General features: G+C 43.8%; 2 protein-coding genes and 1 long non-coding RNA gene across 7 annotated transcripts in view; 2 read left to right on the top strand and 1 right to left on the bottom strand.

Moving 5' to 3' along the window:
• Window positions 1–16,682, top strand: part of LOC135432762 (uncharacterized) — a 151,427-nt gene that overhangs the window by 71,006 nt on the left and 63,739 nt on the right. For 2 of the 5 annotated variants that reach the window (XR_010436960.1, XR_010436957.1), the window contains exon 4: window positions 14,882–15,082. The exons of the other annotated variants lie outside the window; for them this stretch is intronic. This is a non-coding gene — a long non-coding RNA (uncharacterized LOC135432762). The remainder of the gene's footprint in view (window positions 1–14,881; window positions 15,083–16,682) is intronic. 5 annotated transcript variants of the gene reach the window in all.
• Window positions 1,302–2,256, top strand: LOC135432812 (uncharacterized). The gene is made up of 2 exons (XM_064688640.1): window positions 1,302–1,883; window positions 1,960–2,256. The coding sequence occupies exons 1-2, from the start codon at window positions 1,404–1,406 to the stop codon at window positions 2,254–2,256; spliced, it is 777 nt and encodes a 258-aa protein (XP_064544710.1). The 5' UTR covers window positions 1,302–1,403.
• Window positions 5,539–6,372, bottom strand: LOC135432800 (uncharacterized). The gene is made up of 2 exons (XM_064688630.1): window positions 6,090–6,372; window positions 5,539–6,047 (listed from the first exon to the last, which is right to left on the bottom strand). The coding sequence occupies exons 1-2, from the start codon at window positions 6,370–6,372 to the stop codon at window positions 5,620–5,622; spliced, it is 711 nt and encodes a 236-aa protein (XP_064544700.1). The 3' UTR covers window positions 5,539–5,619.

The following is a 16,682-nucleotide window of genomic DNA, read 5'->3' as shown; positions in this document are numbered from 1 at the left end:
GTTTCGCTTCTTGATACATCTTACAGGCATACATCATACGGGCATACATCATACAGGCATGCATCATAAAAGGTGGTGTCACAGCTTGCACACCAAATTAAACATGATATAAGCATCTTGACAAATTGATTTGTAAATCAATTAAGAACCCAATTTAAGTCCAGTTATAAAGCGCCCTTTTAGCCAGCACTTATTGGTCAGTTGATTTGTTTACGAACCATTTCCTCAAGCAATCGATTTCCTTTCCTGCTTTCACCCTCAAATTTATCGCAGTGTAGTTAATTTGGTGTCTGGCAGTTGGCACCGCCAACGACCACCTGACGACAACAACAACAACGACCAGGAAAGTCCCAAGAATCGGTCAGCCATATCATTTACAACTGATTGGCATTGACAGACGCCGCTGTCGCTGTCGCTGTCGCCGTCAACGTCAGCGTCGACGCACTTCAAATTAGTATTATGATAAATTATATTATGACTTGATGTGCAGCCGCAGCAGCAGCGCAAGAATCGCGAAGCGGGCACCTGAAAGCATTTAACGATAAACGAAAACAAAACAAATGCAACAAAAAGCTCGCACGCAAATGAATTGCAATAAGCAATAAGCGATTGAGGGAGAGCGAGACGCAAGGCTTGCCGTTTGGGCTGATGCAATGCAAAAGTGCAAGGCGAGAGTGTGAGTGAAAGAGAGAGAGAGAGAGAGAGGGAGAGGGAGAGGTAGAGAAAATACGGCGTCGCGGCGACGCGTCGCTAGTGGGCGACAGCGCGACAGAAGCAAAGGGTGCAATGAACAAAATAACAAAATGAATTAGTAATAATATTTTGTTTGTGCTTTTGCGCTCATTTTAGTCTCGTGCATATTTTGCCAACTTTTTCTTTGCCTTACTTGTGATTATGCACATGTGTGTGTGTGTGTGCGGTTTGGTGTTGTGAGTACTTGGCGACAAACATGTAGAGTCGAAGACGACGACGCCAAATCGATGGCGGTACGTCGCGTCGTTAATGGCGTCGACTGCGACGCACGTCTGGCGCTGCCAGTGTCGTCGACCAGACGTAATGGCTGTACTTCCACAGACGACGGCGATATGACGCCAATAACAACAACAGCAGCAAACAACAACAAGAACAGCTGTTGCCAACTTAAGGGAAGCCACACTGCATGTTGGTTGTCAAACGGTTGTACGCTCCTTTAAGTTCGACAACAACCGCTTAGAGCATGTTTGACAACTTGCACAGTGCATACGACTCGGTCAGTCATGTTGCACATCAAACATCTCTCTCAAACTGGTGTGTGCGAAGTGTGTGTTTGAAGGTACAGAGAGCATCAAACATGGACATGAGCGCATTTATAGCGCTCTCTCGGTCTGTGGTAGTTTTAGTGTGCTTCAAGCCGTGAAACTACAATGAGTGCCATACCGCAAACGGATCTGTGGCTCGAGTTCTTCGATGCCTACCGCCAGCTACCTGCGCTGTGGCGGGTCACGGACGAGGTATACAAGAACTACCGAATGAAGAAGGCTGCCTATGAAAAATTATTGGAATGCTATCGGAAAATAGACCCAAAGGCCACGTTGGAGATCATGCGGCGCAGGATCAACGGCATTCGGACTTGTTTCAGACGCGAAGCTCGCAAAGTGGAGCAGAGCGAACAAATTGCCCACAAAACGGATGACGTCTACGTGCCACATTTGTGGTACTTCAATCAATTGTCCTTCCTGCGTGCTGATGATAGCAGGATAACTCGTGTCTCAAATATTGCCGATGGGTCGGATAGATTCTGGAATGATACAGATCCAGATCCACACGCAGACGAGGAAGATTCCAACAATGATATAAAGGACGATGAAGAAATGGAGGACATCTCTGAACCCGAAGTCAAAGTTGTGAGTGTTATATGAGAAAATCATTAGAGGATTTTTATCTAAATTGTTTATTTTTAATTCGTTCACTTTTGCTCAGTTTGAGCCTGCGTTACCAGTGTCCAATGGGTCACCTGTAAACCAGCCTCCCGTGGATCCCTTGCCGCTACCCGTGGAGCCGTCAATCAACGTTGCAGCACAGTTCCAACCGCAAGTTGCGCCCAATCTCAATCACAGCTCTCGTGATGAGGCTGACATCTTTGCGGAGGGCTGGGCCATAACCTATCGCAAGCTGGATGGAAGGAACAAGCTGCTGGCCAAAAAAGCCATTGAGGAGATTTTATTTCTCGGACAGATAAATAAATTGGAGTTTAACTCGGTGAAGATGCCAAATTAAATTCGTAAAACTGAAAAATAAAATAAAATTAAAAAAAATTATAATTGTTTTTTATTGAAATTATATACCAAAAGGACCAAATTGATAATATTAAACCGCGCGTCTTAAATTATATTTTACACAGATTTTCAAAATGTAGTTTCAAGGTGATCGAATAAAAAATAAAATATTGCCATCAACCATTTGCCACGTATTTTTCCACTATGTTGGTGAAGTTTCTAGAAAAAAAAAACGGCGAAACATTAGTAGGTAGACAACAAAAAAGGTTCATGCAGCTGTTTTCCATCAACCTTCCATACTTATGTGTGGAATTTCCCAAAATCCTTTGTTACCATACACTTATGCACGTGCGTTGACCTGATGTTTGAATTTTGTATTTCACTAATCAGTCTGTCAATCAAGTCAGGCAATCCGTTTGACATTCGTTCGGACATCCAGTCAATCAGTCATTCAATAAATTAGACATTCAATCAGCTTGTCAATAATTTAGTCGGTTTGTCAATCAATCAACAAGTTTATCCGTCAGTCAGTCTCTCAGTTAATTGTCAGTCAATCAATCAGTCAGCCAGTCTGAAAGTCAATCAGTTTTTCAATCTATTAATCAGTCAGTTGGTCAATCTCTCAGTCAGTCAATCAGCAAGTAAGTTGATCAGCAAGTCAATAGGTTTTTACGTCAATCAGTCAGTTTGTAAATTAATCAGTCAATCAGTCTGTCAATCAATGAATCAGTCAGTTGGTCAATCAATCAGTCATTCAATATATTTGTAAGACAATCGGTCAGTCAGTAAGTAAATCAATCCGTTTGTCAAACCATCAATCAGAAAGTCAATCATTTTTCCCATCAATCGGTCAGTCCCTCACGACAAACAATTAATTGAATTTAGATAAATTTTAGACTTTGAAGCCACTCGAAATTAATTCTTTCATCTGTCTGTCAACTCCGATAAATCTAAATTGCATAATAATAAGTGCTTCGAGTTGCCGCATGCCGCGGGGGTTGGTTGCCGAGCAATGTAGCAGGAGGAGAGCTGGGTTTAGCGGGAACGAGGGTCACGTAAACTGTTTGCATTTGCCTCATTGAGTGTGTTGTCGATGCTGCCGCTCCACACGCGCCCACAGTCAACACACTCAGCACACACACACACACACACACACACACACACACACACACATAGAGACACACTGTGTCAATAAGGCGCCCCAGAAAGGAGTCCCGCGAACAACTTAACTTTGGCTTAACGGCGTTCTTGTATTTGTTGTTGTTTGGCAAACACGCAATTTTCCACATTTCTGGCGCTGCACGTGCAACGGGCAATAACAAGAAACAACAACAACAACAACAACAAAAGCATCAATCAACAAAATTAAAATTAAAATAATAACAAATTTGAAAGAAGCACCGCAGAAATAATCGCCCCGGCCACAGATCCACCGAAGGCGAAGCTGCGAAAATTTCAGTTTTTGGTGTAAATTTTCCATAAACTCATCAAAAATAATTTCAATTTGGCATTTCATTTGTGTTGTTTTTTTTTTTTGCTGTGGCTGTTTAACAGATTCTTGGATCGTACGACTATATGTTTATATATAGAAATGCGAATATTAAGTAATTTGTGTGTGGGGGTATTCACGGCTCGCCCTGTTTGTTTATCCGGCGCAACAAGTTGATGTCTGGATGGGATCTGTGGCGGGCATCGATCGCCCGTTTAATTATTGCTTTTTTTATTTGAGCAATTTTCTCGAGAATATCCAAAATCAAATTTGCGCAATAGTCCCAAAATAATATTCACTCACAGCGCACTTCCTGCTGGCCATCAACAAATAAATCAATATGAAAACCAACTTGAGCCGCTACCCCTCTACCCTGACCCGCTCCCCCGCCCCTCTCGCGCGCATCAACATTTTGTGGAGCCAACGCCTGACGCGACAACAACAAATTGGATTTGCTGCGCCTTCCTTTTTAGCTCTCTTTTATTTCTATGTAAGTATTTATTTGGAAAGCGTTAAGGAAACCGAAAAGTCGTCGGGCTATATATATGCCCACTTTCCGTGCCTGCTATACCCTATGACAAGGGAGTATACCTGTTTCGAGCAGCTGTTTGTACCAGGTAGAAGAAAGCCAACTCTAAGCGCAGCTGTCCGTCCGCCCATCTGTCTGCCTGTCTCTACATCTTTCGCTTTTAATGTCTAATGTCTTTACGATCAGGTACTTCTTCGCCAATTTCCATAAAACCATTATATATGGTTTAGTTAAAAAGATTTGTTCGGTCTAACTCGCAGTTTATAGTCTCTAAACAGATAAAGAGAAATAATTTTTTTCATACCATCCTCCGTTACCTTTTAAACGGAATAAATAGCTGTTTAGTCTCGGGCTTTGGAATGTACAGACATTTTAATGCCATATTTAAGCCCTGAAGAAATTATTACCATCGGACTATGAACAGGGTATACTCTAGTCGAGCGTACTCGACACTCTGCTTGTTGTAGCTACTGTTGTAACTCTTGCTGGCGTCGTCGCATTGTCGGTCTGCCGTCGCCCTCCCCCTCCCCGCCCCCCTCTGTCCGCGTCCCGCGTACCCGGCAATTTGCACACTTTGGGCGCCTAATCAAGTAACCCGAACACGTTCTTTGTTAGATTTATATGGAAAATATTTTTATACAAGAAAAGCGCGCGCGCCCCCCCCGCCGAGGCCCGCTGTGCGGCAGTGGAAAAGCTTTTTCTTGCACTTTTGGCCTTTTCGGTGGCAAGTCTGAGTATCCTTGATATCCTTGATATCCTTGGCTGCCTGGCTCGGTTCTCGGGGGGCTGGCGACGCGTCGCCGCCTCAAAGTGATATTTTACATATTTCTATTTTTATTTTATTTCTATCTTTCTACTTTTTTTTTTGCCGCCCGAGCAGTCTTTTATTATTTTCGTTTTTTGCCTGCTTCTATTTATTTCGCCCACTTTTTCTTTTTTGGATTTTGCCTTTTTTTCGACATTTTTTGGTTGCTTGAATTTTATTACTTTACGCTTAAGTGTGTTTTTTTTTTAGCAGAGATATAGATGGGGTAAGAGAGAGAGAGAGAGAGAGAGGGTGAGAGAGGGGAGCCAGGGGAAGGGAGCTTGGAGTTTTCTTTCTTTCTCTTTTGTTTTCGACTCTTAAATGCATTTTTTTGTGGTGCCTTAAATGGAAAAGTTTGAGACGATTTTTCGCGTCTCCACCCAAACCCGAAACCCAACCAGCTGAAGGAAAATATCGATTGTGGAAATTACAAAGACTTTTATTCAACAAATAAGGCGAGCAAAAAACAACAAGTTAATGAAATGAGCATGAGATGAGGCAGAATGAGATTTGAGCTTATCACGAGTTGTGGAAACTTTTTTTACCAGCCGCCGCCGCCGCTGCCGCCCTGCGAGGACCAGCCGCCGCCGTTGCCGCCCTGAGAGGACCAGCCGCCGCCGCTGCCGCCCTGCGAGGACCAGCCATCGCTGGCAGGAGCGCCCGATGACCAGCCGCCGCTGGAAGGACCACCCGCAGCCCAGCCGCCGCTGCCTGCACCGCCAGCTGACCAGCCGGAGGCATCACCAGAGCCAGCGTCTGAGCTGGTTTCCGAGATGATTTTGATGATTTTGACAGCTGCGGTGGCATCGCTACCGCCAGATGACCAGCCCGAAGAGCCCGAACCGCCAGCAGACCAGCCAGAGCCGCCGCCGCCGCCGCCACCTGCTGACCAGCCGCCACTTGAGCCAGCTCCGTAGCCACCATCTGAAGACTGCTGTGAGATAATCTTGATAATCTTGACCTCTTGCCCTTGAGAGCCACCATAGCCGCCGCTGGAGGCGCCAGCATAGCCGCCACCATAGCCACCGCCGCCGCCGCCTCCTCCTGCTGACCAACCGCCGCCGCCGCCACCTCCTGCTGACCAGCCTCCGCCGCCGCCGCCGCCGCCTGCTTGCCAGCCACCCTGAGAAGGTGCCGATTCATGAATCACTTTGATGACTTTGACCTCGGGTGCAGGGCCGGAGTCGCCATGTCCATGTCCATGTCCACCGCCGCCGCCGCCGCCACCGCCACCGCCAATGTAGCCCGCATTGGCCACTGCGCCCAGCGCCAGCAAACAGAGGAAGACTTTCATATTGAGCGTGGATCTGGTTGGGATGAGCTAAAGAGTTGAACTGATGCCATTGCCAGGTGAATCGACAGCTTTTATAGAGCGTGTGACTATGCGTTCCTCTGGCCTTGGCGCAACACCTCCAGCCGCCCCCTAAACGCCAGCTGCCGCCGGAAACAAACGCGCCAAGTGCAGCCACCACCAACAACAACAACAACCGCCGGCGGCGTCATCATCGTCGTCGTCGTCAACGGTGTCTATAACTAACTCATGGTGTTTGCCAACTGGGCGCTCAAGTGGCCACCAGGCATTGGCAAAGCGAAAGCGTCGCCCTCGGAGAGATGCTCTTGATGATTATGTAGTCACATCCATAAAGAGTCAATTGTTGTGGCTCCATTTGCACGAATTGTTACGATTTTTTTTCGGTTTTGATAGTGGGTTTGGGCTCAAGTTTCGGTTTGCTTGATTATGTTATTCAATTTGTCCAAAATCATGGCGAGATGCGAGTTGCAGACTTGGAAATCAGATAATTTGAGTAGCTGGCATTAATCTATGGGCTGGACTACAAGTCGTACTATAAAATTGTGATTGGTTCAGGTCCAGAGTTTGAACCACTGATTTTTCGCGTGCATGACCCCAGGTCGCGGTTTGAACCTAGGCTTTTTCCTAATTTATTCTTATTTTAATAAGATACGAACGTAAAGATCTTTTTTTCTATCTAAAAGAAACAGATCCAAGCAAGCTTCAAATAATAGTACAATGCGAATAAAAATCAGAAGCTAGGATTATATTTTGTAACTTTATCATAGAGTAATAGTTATATTTAACAGTTTAACATCTTTATAAATTTCAACTCATAAAAAATTCAAAATTTAATGAGAAAGGAGAAGCGAAGAGAATCAGAAAGAGAAAACGTGAATTTTGTAATATTTCTAAATAAACTTTTTCAAACCAGACCATTTGATTTTCGAAACTAGGTTCAGCTTAAAGTTCCCCTGTATTATGTTTGAATACCGATTCGGTTCTTAGTGCATTAAAAGATTTAAGTGCCGCCTTCAAACTTGTTCGATTTGCAGGCTTGCAATCAAACATTTGATACTCTTTACTCTAACTTATCGATATATTTGAGGAACTATCGATTATTCTAGCTGGTTCCAGCTCTAATCACGAATGTGAAGCTCTTACAAACTCTTAAGATCTTTAAAGAGTAGATGCTGTAACCTTGAGAGTGTTTAGTTTCCGTGTTCCACTTTGGGAGAGTGTATCAACGCATTCGTTATGTTTTGCTGAGTTGCTTTACTTTCTTGTAGGTTGCTGCCGATTATGTAATACGAAAACAATCACTTTTGGCGCATGGGCAGCACTTGAATGAAGCTGACTCCGGCGCAGACTCCGTTTCAGCTGCAGTTGCGGCGATCATTGAGGAACTCGTTCAGTTCGGTTGGGCAGATGATTAATGAGTGTTTGCTCAACTAAGCTTGCCAGAGGGGGGAGGCGGGAGACCCGAGCGGGGTTCGCGTTCAAACGTCGTCACTTTCGACTGGCCCTGACATCAATATTGCAGACAACGCGCGGCTACTGCAGAGAGTTACGCAGCGTTCGGCTTGGGGCTTGAAGTTTTGGGGCCCATTTGGGCGCATCTCGTGTCCTTGCGCATTGCGCATACGCAGCGTGCAACCGCGGGAGCGCATCATCGATCATGCGGGCCTCTTTAGAGCTGGGAAAGTTCTCTTTAAGATCAGATCGCGCCTGAATCAATTAATCAATTTGTTTTGCCAGCAAATTTGACTAAATATGGCAACAACAAAATTAAAATTGTAAATGATAAATCGTTTTGGCTTTTTGCATTTTCATTCAAGCGAATAAATTTAATTAAACAATATTTCGCAAGACACGCACAATAACTGAAATACTATAAAAACGAGCAAAATAAAACTAAACGTGGGAATTTGTTCGCTTTTGGTGTTTGCCCGGCATGACAAATATGTATGTGTGTGCGCGTGTGTGTGTGTGTGCCACACACACCCTGCATCCTTTTTTGGGGCGGCTCACAAATTGGGAATGTGCTGCAAAAATGCACAACAAAAATCGGAGCAGCGACGCGTGCAACATATTTTCGTTGTCAGTTCGCCTTTTTTTTTGCATTTATATATTTTCCCATTTTTTTTTTTGTACTTTATGCAACATGTTGGCAACACGCGTCGCTAAAAAGTTGCCGCTGTCTGTTGCTGTTGCTGTTTATTAAATTTTGCCACGCTGACATTTTGACGACGTTCGAATATTTTGTGCTGTTTGTGTTGTGTTGTTGTGCCTCGAACAACGAGCAAAATAAAGTTGCAATTGCCGCAAAATGTTGCTGGGCTCGGCGGCAATCGGCATCAACCTGCGGCAACCAAACTGTGCCAGCCGAACGGCTCCCAGTTTCCCATATGAATGAAGTCTGCGATATGACAGACCTGCGAGTCTGTCTGTCCGTTCTCAAGCTGGGCTCCTACTTTGTGGTTAGTTTTATAGCCAAACAATTTCGACAGTCGTCGCTTTTCGCGCTGCTCATTTGTGGCGATTTTCCACCAACTCCTACTGCCCATTGTTGTCCCCATACCCTGTAATTACGACACGAGTCTCTAGCGTAAATACCCAGCGAATTACTAAATGCAATTCAAACAACTTTTCCCTTTTGGCCAGCAAGAAAGCTGCATATTACTTATTGCCAGTCTAGGGCATCTCTTAGTCGAGCATGCCGGTTGTTGTCGGCACATATAGCCATAACCATAACTCTGCACCTTTGGCTCACATGTGAGGCAGCTTTTCAAAACGTTTCATTTGTCTGTCTGCCCGTCTGTCTGTCTGCCAGTTTGTGCTCTCTGTGATTTCTGGGCTCTGGGATCGTGACACGTAGCTGTTGCAACAATTTGCCGCCGACGATTCACTTGCCGCGATAGCTTGGCCCTAAATATGCACAGCTCAAAAACTTGTACTTATGTCATGAATACGATCTAAGCTATAGTTTATATAGGGTTCAAACTTGGAACAGTTGGCATTTAAAGACAACACATTGCTGTTGACCTATTAACACCTCGCAACAGCAACAACAAATAAAAGTGAATGTGTCAATGATGCTCGACTAAATGGTGATCCGTTATAAGCGCGCGATTAACCTTCAACTGTTTGATGAAAAATGAATTTGAGCCAGCAACTTTATCCAAAGAAACTTTGAACCCTATTCGGGAATTTTGAGTAATCTATGAATCTTATCTCCAATGAGTTCTCACAGATCTTTGAAAATTAGTTTAAAGCTAATCGGATGGTATATGAAATTTTCACTTATTTTCCACACTTGTAGGAGGAATTCTCCAAAAACGGCGTTGTAAAAATATCCTTCTTCTAGCTCTTATGACCTGATCTGTGCAATGATCATCAAACAATCAATCGGCCAGGGAAAATAAGACAAAAACAGATATTTACTATTAAAATCGCTGCAAAAGTTGTGGGTGTGTAAAGATGAAGGCTCATTTGTCATAGTCTCGGACACCCTGCAAGTCGAAAACTACAGGGTATTCAAGCAGCAGAAACTGTTAACACATGTAAGTCAAGCGGCAAACGGCAAACTCATTACGCAGTTGTCTGCGTTGCAATTCGATTAGCATAGAAATCGAATAACTTTATATAGACCTATAGCTGATTGTTGTTGTTGTTGTTGCTGTGATTATTGCTGCTGTGTGTTACATGTACATGTGGTTGTTTGAGGGTCTGGCGTGGCAGTTGCTAGTTGCCAGTTGATCGCCAAAATGCGTTCGGCCAATGGCAACATGTTGCACAAATGGTTAAACCGGCTGCCCAATTGCCTGCCCGATCCTAAATTTGCATGTCATGTGAAAAATTATTTGCTTATTGTTTAACATTTGTTTGGCTTTGTCAATTGTCAACACACAATGCGATTAACCCATTGAGATTTGCTTTGCACAAATAGTCATTGGATATTCTTGACAGTCATTTTGCTGGTGAGCATTAAGCTTGTAAGATCCAATTGAATAGACCAAAATCTGATTAAAGACAAGATTTATTTGCTTAAATAGAAGTAAAAGCTGAGGCAAAGTGGCCTTCAGCTGGCATAGTTATGGATGATAATTAGTTTGGGCTTCAATTTTCCCGGGGAGTATCTATGAAGGATTGTGTAGTTCAAATATATTTCGACTTTGTTGGCAGATAAACGACAACAATCTGTTGCAAATTGAAAATAATCGTATTTTTAACAATCGCCCTTCTTTGTGATTCTCACCAATTCAAGTAAGCCTCGCAGGTTGTCATAATTATAGCCTTGATTATAGTGTAAACTTTAGTATGCTTCATCGATGCTCATACTCTTTTTCTCCGTCTCTCTCTTTCTCTCTCTCTCCCTCTCTTCTTCTCTCTCTCGTATTCAACAAGTTACTTAAAATCGGCTTAGATCCTTGATAAACGTATATATTATAATGAAAGTAACTCGCCTGCCAAAGTAAGCCCAATATTTCAAGTTTCTCCGACTCATTTATGGAATATTCTTTAATTGCAGTGGGTTAATATACAAGCTGTTAGCCATGTGAGTGGCTGTTTTTGTTGTTGTAATTGTGATTGTGAATTGTCGCATGATCGCGCTGGCTGCATTCCTCAGTCGATTGTCGATAGTCGATTGGCGTTTCGATACGATACGATGCGATTTGATTTGATTCGCGTGCCCAGAGCTCGTAACTCGCCAACTTATTAAATGTGCCGGCGCACGCGGCGTATGCGGCGTATGCGCAATATGTTAGTTGTCTGCGTGTGTGTGAGTGTGTTTTAGCTGGCGGCCTCTCGTCGCATTCTCAGCTCGATGTCGCATTCGCTTTCCGTCTCAATTGTGCAGACAAATTGCGCATTTTGGACAGTTGGAATTTGACTTTTTGATTGACAACTGCGCCGATCAACTCTCTGACCAACTTCTGTGCCCCATGGCGCAGCTTTAAAGTTCAGTTTATTAGGTGCTCGCTGCATGCAAATGCCGCTGCTTTGTTGTGGCAGCCCCGACAACAAATTCAATTATACGAGAGAAACGGGCAAACGCCGCCAGAGAGTTAGAGAAAACGCCGAGCGCCTACGCGAAGCCAAAGCGACTGCAAAACTATTGCCAAAAAAATTGCTTAGCAATAAACAGCGACAAATATCAGAGTGTGACGCCCCCTTCCCAGCAATACGTCAATGCCAAAGCGAAAAACGGCAACAACAACAACGATAAAACTAAACAAAAATTGGCAAAGTGAACGACGTGCAACAGCAGCAGCAACAACAATGGGGCAGGCAACAAAACGGGGCATGGCTTTTATGTGTACACAAACTTTTATATAGATATGGTTAGCAGATCTAGCTGAATAGCTGTGCGACTTGTAGATGGCCAAAACGGTGGATTGATTCCAGGTGAAAATCAATAGTTGCAGAAAAGAGAAGTCAAAAAGGGGGGAGGGGGTAAGGGAAGGCGTGACACAGTCAAGAAAAGAGAAAAGAGAGCGCTTTGATTGCAATTCCTCAGCTGTTTCTTCGGGCAATACGCTCCGACTACGACTGCGACTCCAGCTCTGTGGCCAGCTGACGTTACAGGTTTTCAAATCTGGCACATTAATTTCAAAGACAAATCAAACGAAAATACAATAGGCAAAAAATAGAAAAAAAGCTATAAGCGGCACGCCGAAGATTGAATGCCCTGCAATTTCGATTGATCCTAAAGGAGTTTTATGATATAGTAGTTCGATTTGATACGGTTACTGCACTTATGCTAGGAGAAGAGTCAAGATCGTAGATGCTGAGTTTGGTTAAGATATCTTGAAAAAGAGAAAGTTATTCAAACCAAAACTTAATTCTTCCAAGAGCTATATTTGTAGTGCTCCTATAATGTTAAAATATAATCTAATATGGCAATGGCACATGGCTAAACTCGTTAATATTAAGTTTGGGTGAGGTATCTATAGAAAGATCGGTCCCATGGCATGATATGATATAAGTAGATGTCGCATCGGGCCACATCAGACATACATGAGAAAACTCTGCAATAGACGGACGTACTTTAGTTTATCGACTCGGCTATATATACTGAGTAAGAATATATCTATATCAGGAATAAAATGTAAGCTAGCCGGCTTGAGGGAAATTTTGGACATCACAAGTGAGCAGGCGCTCTAAGTATTTCAAGAACCTCCCGATTGTATACTCTACAGACTTTGCTAATTTTTTTGTGATTCATTTTGCCAAGAATGAGTCGGCCAGTTTTTTTTAAGCTACAATATTACAGGTCATATAACTTTGCTACCGACTCTAGATTTGCAAGGCCTTATCCTCCGTCCGAAGCCAAAACTACTTGGGAATTGTAAGCAACGAAACGGTGACAAAGCTAGCAAAGCCACAGCCTACTCTCCCATATTTACCCTTGCAGCATATTAAGAAATATCTATCCATACTTGGATATATATAATCCGCCCAGATATACTCTATGAATTTCACCCAATTGTATATTAAGCTAGGTTTTGGAACAGTGCGTTCTATGTCTATACACATGTTCGTATTAAGGTTTTGATTTTGGTTTTCTTTTTATGGCATAGCCATTGCATGTGGCCCACTTTATGTGCTATCATCTATCCTTTCATGTGCAGAGACCCCTCAGATATACTTCTGTCTATAAGTTCCATTGGTATCGATACTGGCATTGGCATCGGTATTTTAGGCATTCGCTTCAAACGACGCACTACGTCTCTCATCTGCTGGGCTGCCGCTATGTACTCCTCGTTGGTCAGATGCGGCTTGGGATTGAGATCCTTGTAGATGCTGGACTCGATCAGGGACAGCCGATAGGTTATCAGATCCACTGTGCCCCTCATCAGCTGCAGCTGCTCGGCATCGATAAAACAGCCGGTCTGTATTGGCGACGGCGGCTTTTCAAGCGATTCTTCGACTGGTTCCACTTGGAGCCGTGTGCGCAACGCTTCTCGCAGAGATGCGCGCAGCTTCAGGCTCCGCTTCTGTTTCTGCAGGCAGATTGTCTTACGGAAAACATACGCCAATGGCAGCAAAGCGAATAATAGACCAAAGATCGCCGACGAAAATAGCCAATCAAACATTTTCGGACAGCTAAATAGAGAGAAACGATGTACAAAATATAAATTTAAAAGCACGTCTACAATTTGTATAGGACTACACTAAGAGAACTGCTAGCTAGATATGAAACCAGTTCAAAAATCGAACTCACTCAAAGTCCGTTTGACACTTGGCACAAATTTCGTTGTGAGCTACCAAAAAGCCAAAGTACCCGCAGTGAGGGTAGCGCGAAACCAACTCGGCTCAGCTCGGACCACCTTGTGCGACCTTCTTTTCTGATGCCGCCCGTCAAGCAAAAAGCGCCAACAATTACCAGCAACAACAACAACAATAATTATGCCAAACGCCAATAGCTTTAAGACCCTGTTCGAGTTGGCCAAAACAAAGCGACTCAAATGCTCAACTAATACTCAAATACTCGATGCTCGATACTCGATACTCGAATTTCGAAGCCCAACGATCGCGCAGCCATTTGAAAGTTGTGCGAAACGAGCGTCAAATTGGTGGCTGCTGGGGGGCCAGGTGGGGGGCAGCTGGGCAGGAGGACAGGTGGGCAGCTGCAGCTATGCGGAGGGGCCTTTCCTTTCCTTTTTTTTAATTTTCTTGTTTTGATTTTATTTCTTATGTCTTGTATGTGTGTGTGTGTGTGTCACTTGCTGCGAAAGTCCGGCAAGTTGAAAGTTGAACAGTAAATTGAACAACGGGTCGCAGTATTTCACACAGAAAATGGCCCAAAGGCAATGGCATATCATCATTAGCAATGCCCAAATACCTAGGAGGTCTCCAAAGACATCAACAATTAGCCGGCCAGAAGTGAATGGCTGGGAAAAAAGTAATATATGTATATCTGCTGTAGAACAGGAGAAAAGATGGAGTTCAAAGGGAATTATATATAAAGTGGAGAAATGTGGCAGAGCTTTAATCAATTAATTTGTCACAAATTCTGATCAGATTGAAGAGATTTTCCTAAAAAAAATCAAGATTTAGCATTTGATAAAACAATTGTAATTCGAAAGAATAGAAGATGGAAAGATGGAAGCTGTTGAATGGAGTAAAGTTGAGAAAATTAGAATGCTATTGTTTGATTTAAATCTGACTAGATTCTAGCCAAATTGCTAGATAATAGAAGATGGAAGAGGATTATATTATATTCAAAAAAGTAATATGAAATCCTAAATGGGTTAAACTTAGGATACTTAAAAGAGAATTGTGTAATTAAAACCCAATTAGATTTATAAAATTGCAGTTTACATGTGTAAAGTCTTATTGGATCCGACATGTCTGTTATCATAATGAGGAAATATTCTAATCAGCTCGACAAACTTGACTTCATAAAAGGCTACGTCATATTTAACAATTAAGATCATATTTAAGAGTTAAGAACTTCTTTTCGGGAAAATATTCTTAAGGCCCTAACATTTTTCTCTCTGTGTAGCTAAGCCTGAGAATCAACTCGCTGCACACAAAGGCTTATCCCAGCATCATCAACTTGTAGCTTGTAACTGGCCAGCAACAACAACAGCAACAACAACAACAAGCATCAAACACTTTGCTTCACTTCGAGCTTGAAAAAGATACTCGGCACAGATAATTTGCCAGCAGTGCCAAATGTAATCCGCCATATAACCGTCTAACGGTAAGTCAAGCCAAACATAAATATGCGCGCAGCAACAACAACAACAAACAATCAGGCACACAAACATTTTCCTCCTTTTCGTTAACTGTTTCCACTATTTTTCATCCAAGTGCAGCAGCAAAAATGATCAGCGGGCGTAGGGGTGGAGGGGAGGCTTGGGGGGTAATGGGGTATGATGCCAAGCAAACAAACAACTTCATGGGCGACGTGCAAAAATTCAATTGCTACAAGTCAACGTCGACGTTGACGTCGTCGTCGTCGTCGACGTCGGCGTTGCTGTCGTCATCATCATTCGCAGTTGTTGTTGTTGTTGTTGTTGTCAGGCCGCGCGACGTCGCTGCATAACGGCTGTGATAGAGCCTGCGGCCTCCACTGGCAGTTGCCAACTTCCAGCTTCCAGCTGCAGCGACAGCGTCAAGTCTTATGCATTTGTCAGGCTACACTTCAGGCGCCTTTTGCGTTTCAGTCAAAAAAAAAAAAAAACTAAAAATAAGAAGAAGACGAAGAAAACTGCCATAAAATGTCAGTCAGTCGACAGCGACTGCGCAGTTGTGCCCCGTGCGCACCCCTTTCCACAGATTTGTTTTCCCTGTGCGCTTTCTTCCAACACATTTGTCTGTTTGCCACACACACACACACACACACACACATAAGTTTGAAGTGGATTTTCATTTTTGACAAGAGTTGAAATGTATCTTTCACCAGGTAAGATCTTGCGCATCTCTCTCGCACTCTCGCTCTCTCTCGCTCGCTCGCTCATGTGAACTCAGATCAGTCTCAGAATGTGCACTCGGCGCTTAGCCGCAGTTCATTTGCAACTGCAATTGCAGCTCTGTGCACGCCTGCCCGCCCCTCCCCTCCCTTCCCCTCGAACACTCCTTCTCCCCAGGCATTTTCTCTGGCTGCTCCAATCGACGCTCCACTTTTTAGAGTCAGCCAACAACAGTTGTTGTTGTTGTTGTTATGCCTCAACTAAACAATCAACTTTTCAAACTGTTGTTTTTTTCTATTCGCTTTTCTTCTATTCGTTTCATGTTGCTGCTTTGCTTTGTTTTTGTTGCTCTCTATCGCTCTCTCTCGCTCTGGCTCTCTTATATTTGTTATTGTTGCCATGTTGGCTGCACTTTTTGACGGCTTTTATTGTTTGCCAATTTCTGGATCCGCGCAGCGAAGCATTCCACCACGCATCGACCGTCAACTGATACCGGCGTCTCTGTCTCGCTCGCCAGCGCTAGCGCTGTCTCTCTCGCACGCCCAATTCAAACGCCTAACTGGTTAGCCTCCGCTCCCCCCCTCCCCGCTCCCCGCTCCCTGCACAAGCAGGCAATGCGCATCCATTGTAAATCCGCTAGGCCAAACGGCGGCGATGAGGAAGCATTTTGTTTAGCTTGTTGCCGATCTCTGGACGTGTGGGGACGCCTGCTATGACTGGCGGGGTTTTAGGTGGATAATCGAGGGGAGGGGAGGGGGAAAGGGGGAGGGAAGAGGGTTGGTATCAGGCGTTCTCTCCTTTGCTTTTGTTAGCAACAAACAACTGTTTTTTTCTGCTGCAGTTTCTCTTCTATTTATTATTGCCAATGCAATTGACTTATTGTTGTTG

Source organism: Drosophila montana, unplaced genomic scaffold (genome assembly GCF_035044405.1).
Source record: "Drosophila montana isolate Dmon_TW-CO22-7 unplaced genomic scaffold, ASM3504440v1 contig_3213_1, whole genome shotgun sequence".
Lineage (NCBI taxonomy): Eukaryota > Metazoa > Arthropoda > Insecta > Diptera > Drosophilidae > Drosophila > Drosophila montana.
Note: the sequence above shows the minus strand (reverse complement) of the source record. Positions and strands in the feature narration are given on the sequence as shown.

What these genes read in the sequence shown, in the direction of transcription:
- LOC135432812 (XM_064688640.1), top strand. Translation starts at nt 1,404, where the DNA reads ATGAGTGCCATACCGCAAACGGATCTGTGGCTCGAGTTCTTCGATGCC. An exon ending in CTGAACCCGAAGTCAAAGTT is followed by an intron (nt 1,884 to 1,959) that starts GTGAGTGTTATA and finishes ACTTTTGCTCAG; the next exon opens with TTTGAGCCTGCGTTACCAGT.
- LOC135432800 (XM_064688630.1), bottom strand. Translation starts at nt 6,372, where the DNA reads ATGAAAGTCTTCCTCTGTTTGCTGGCGCTGGGCGCAGTGGCCAATGCG. An exon ending in CGGCGGTGGCTATGGTGGCG is followed by an intron (nt 6,048 to 6,089) that starts GCTATGCTGGCG and finishes GTGGCTCTCAAG; the next exon opens with GGCAAGAGGTCAAGATTATC.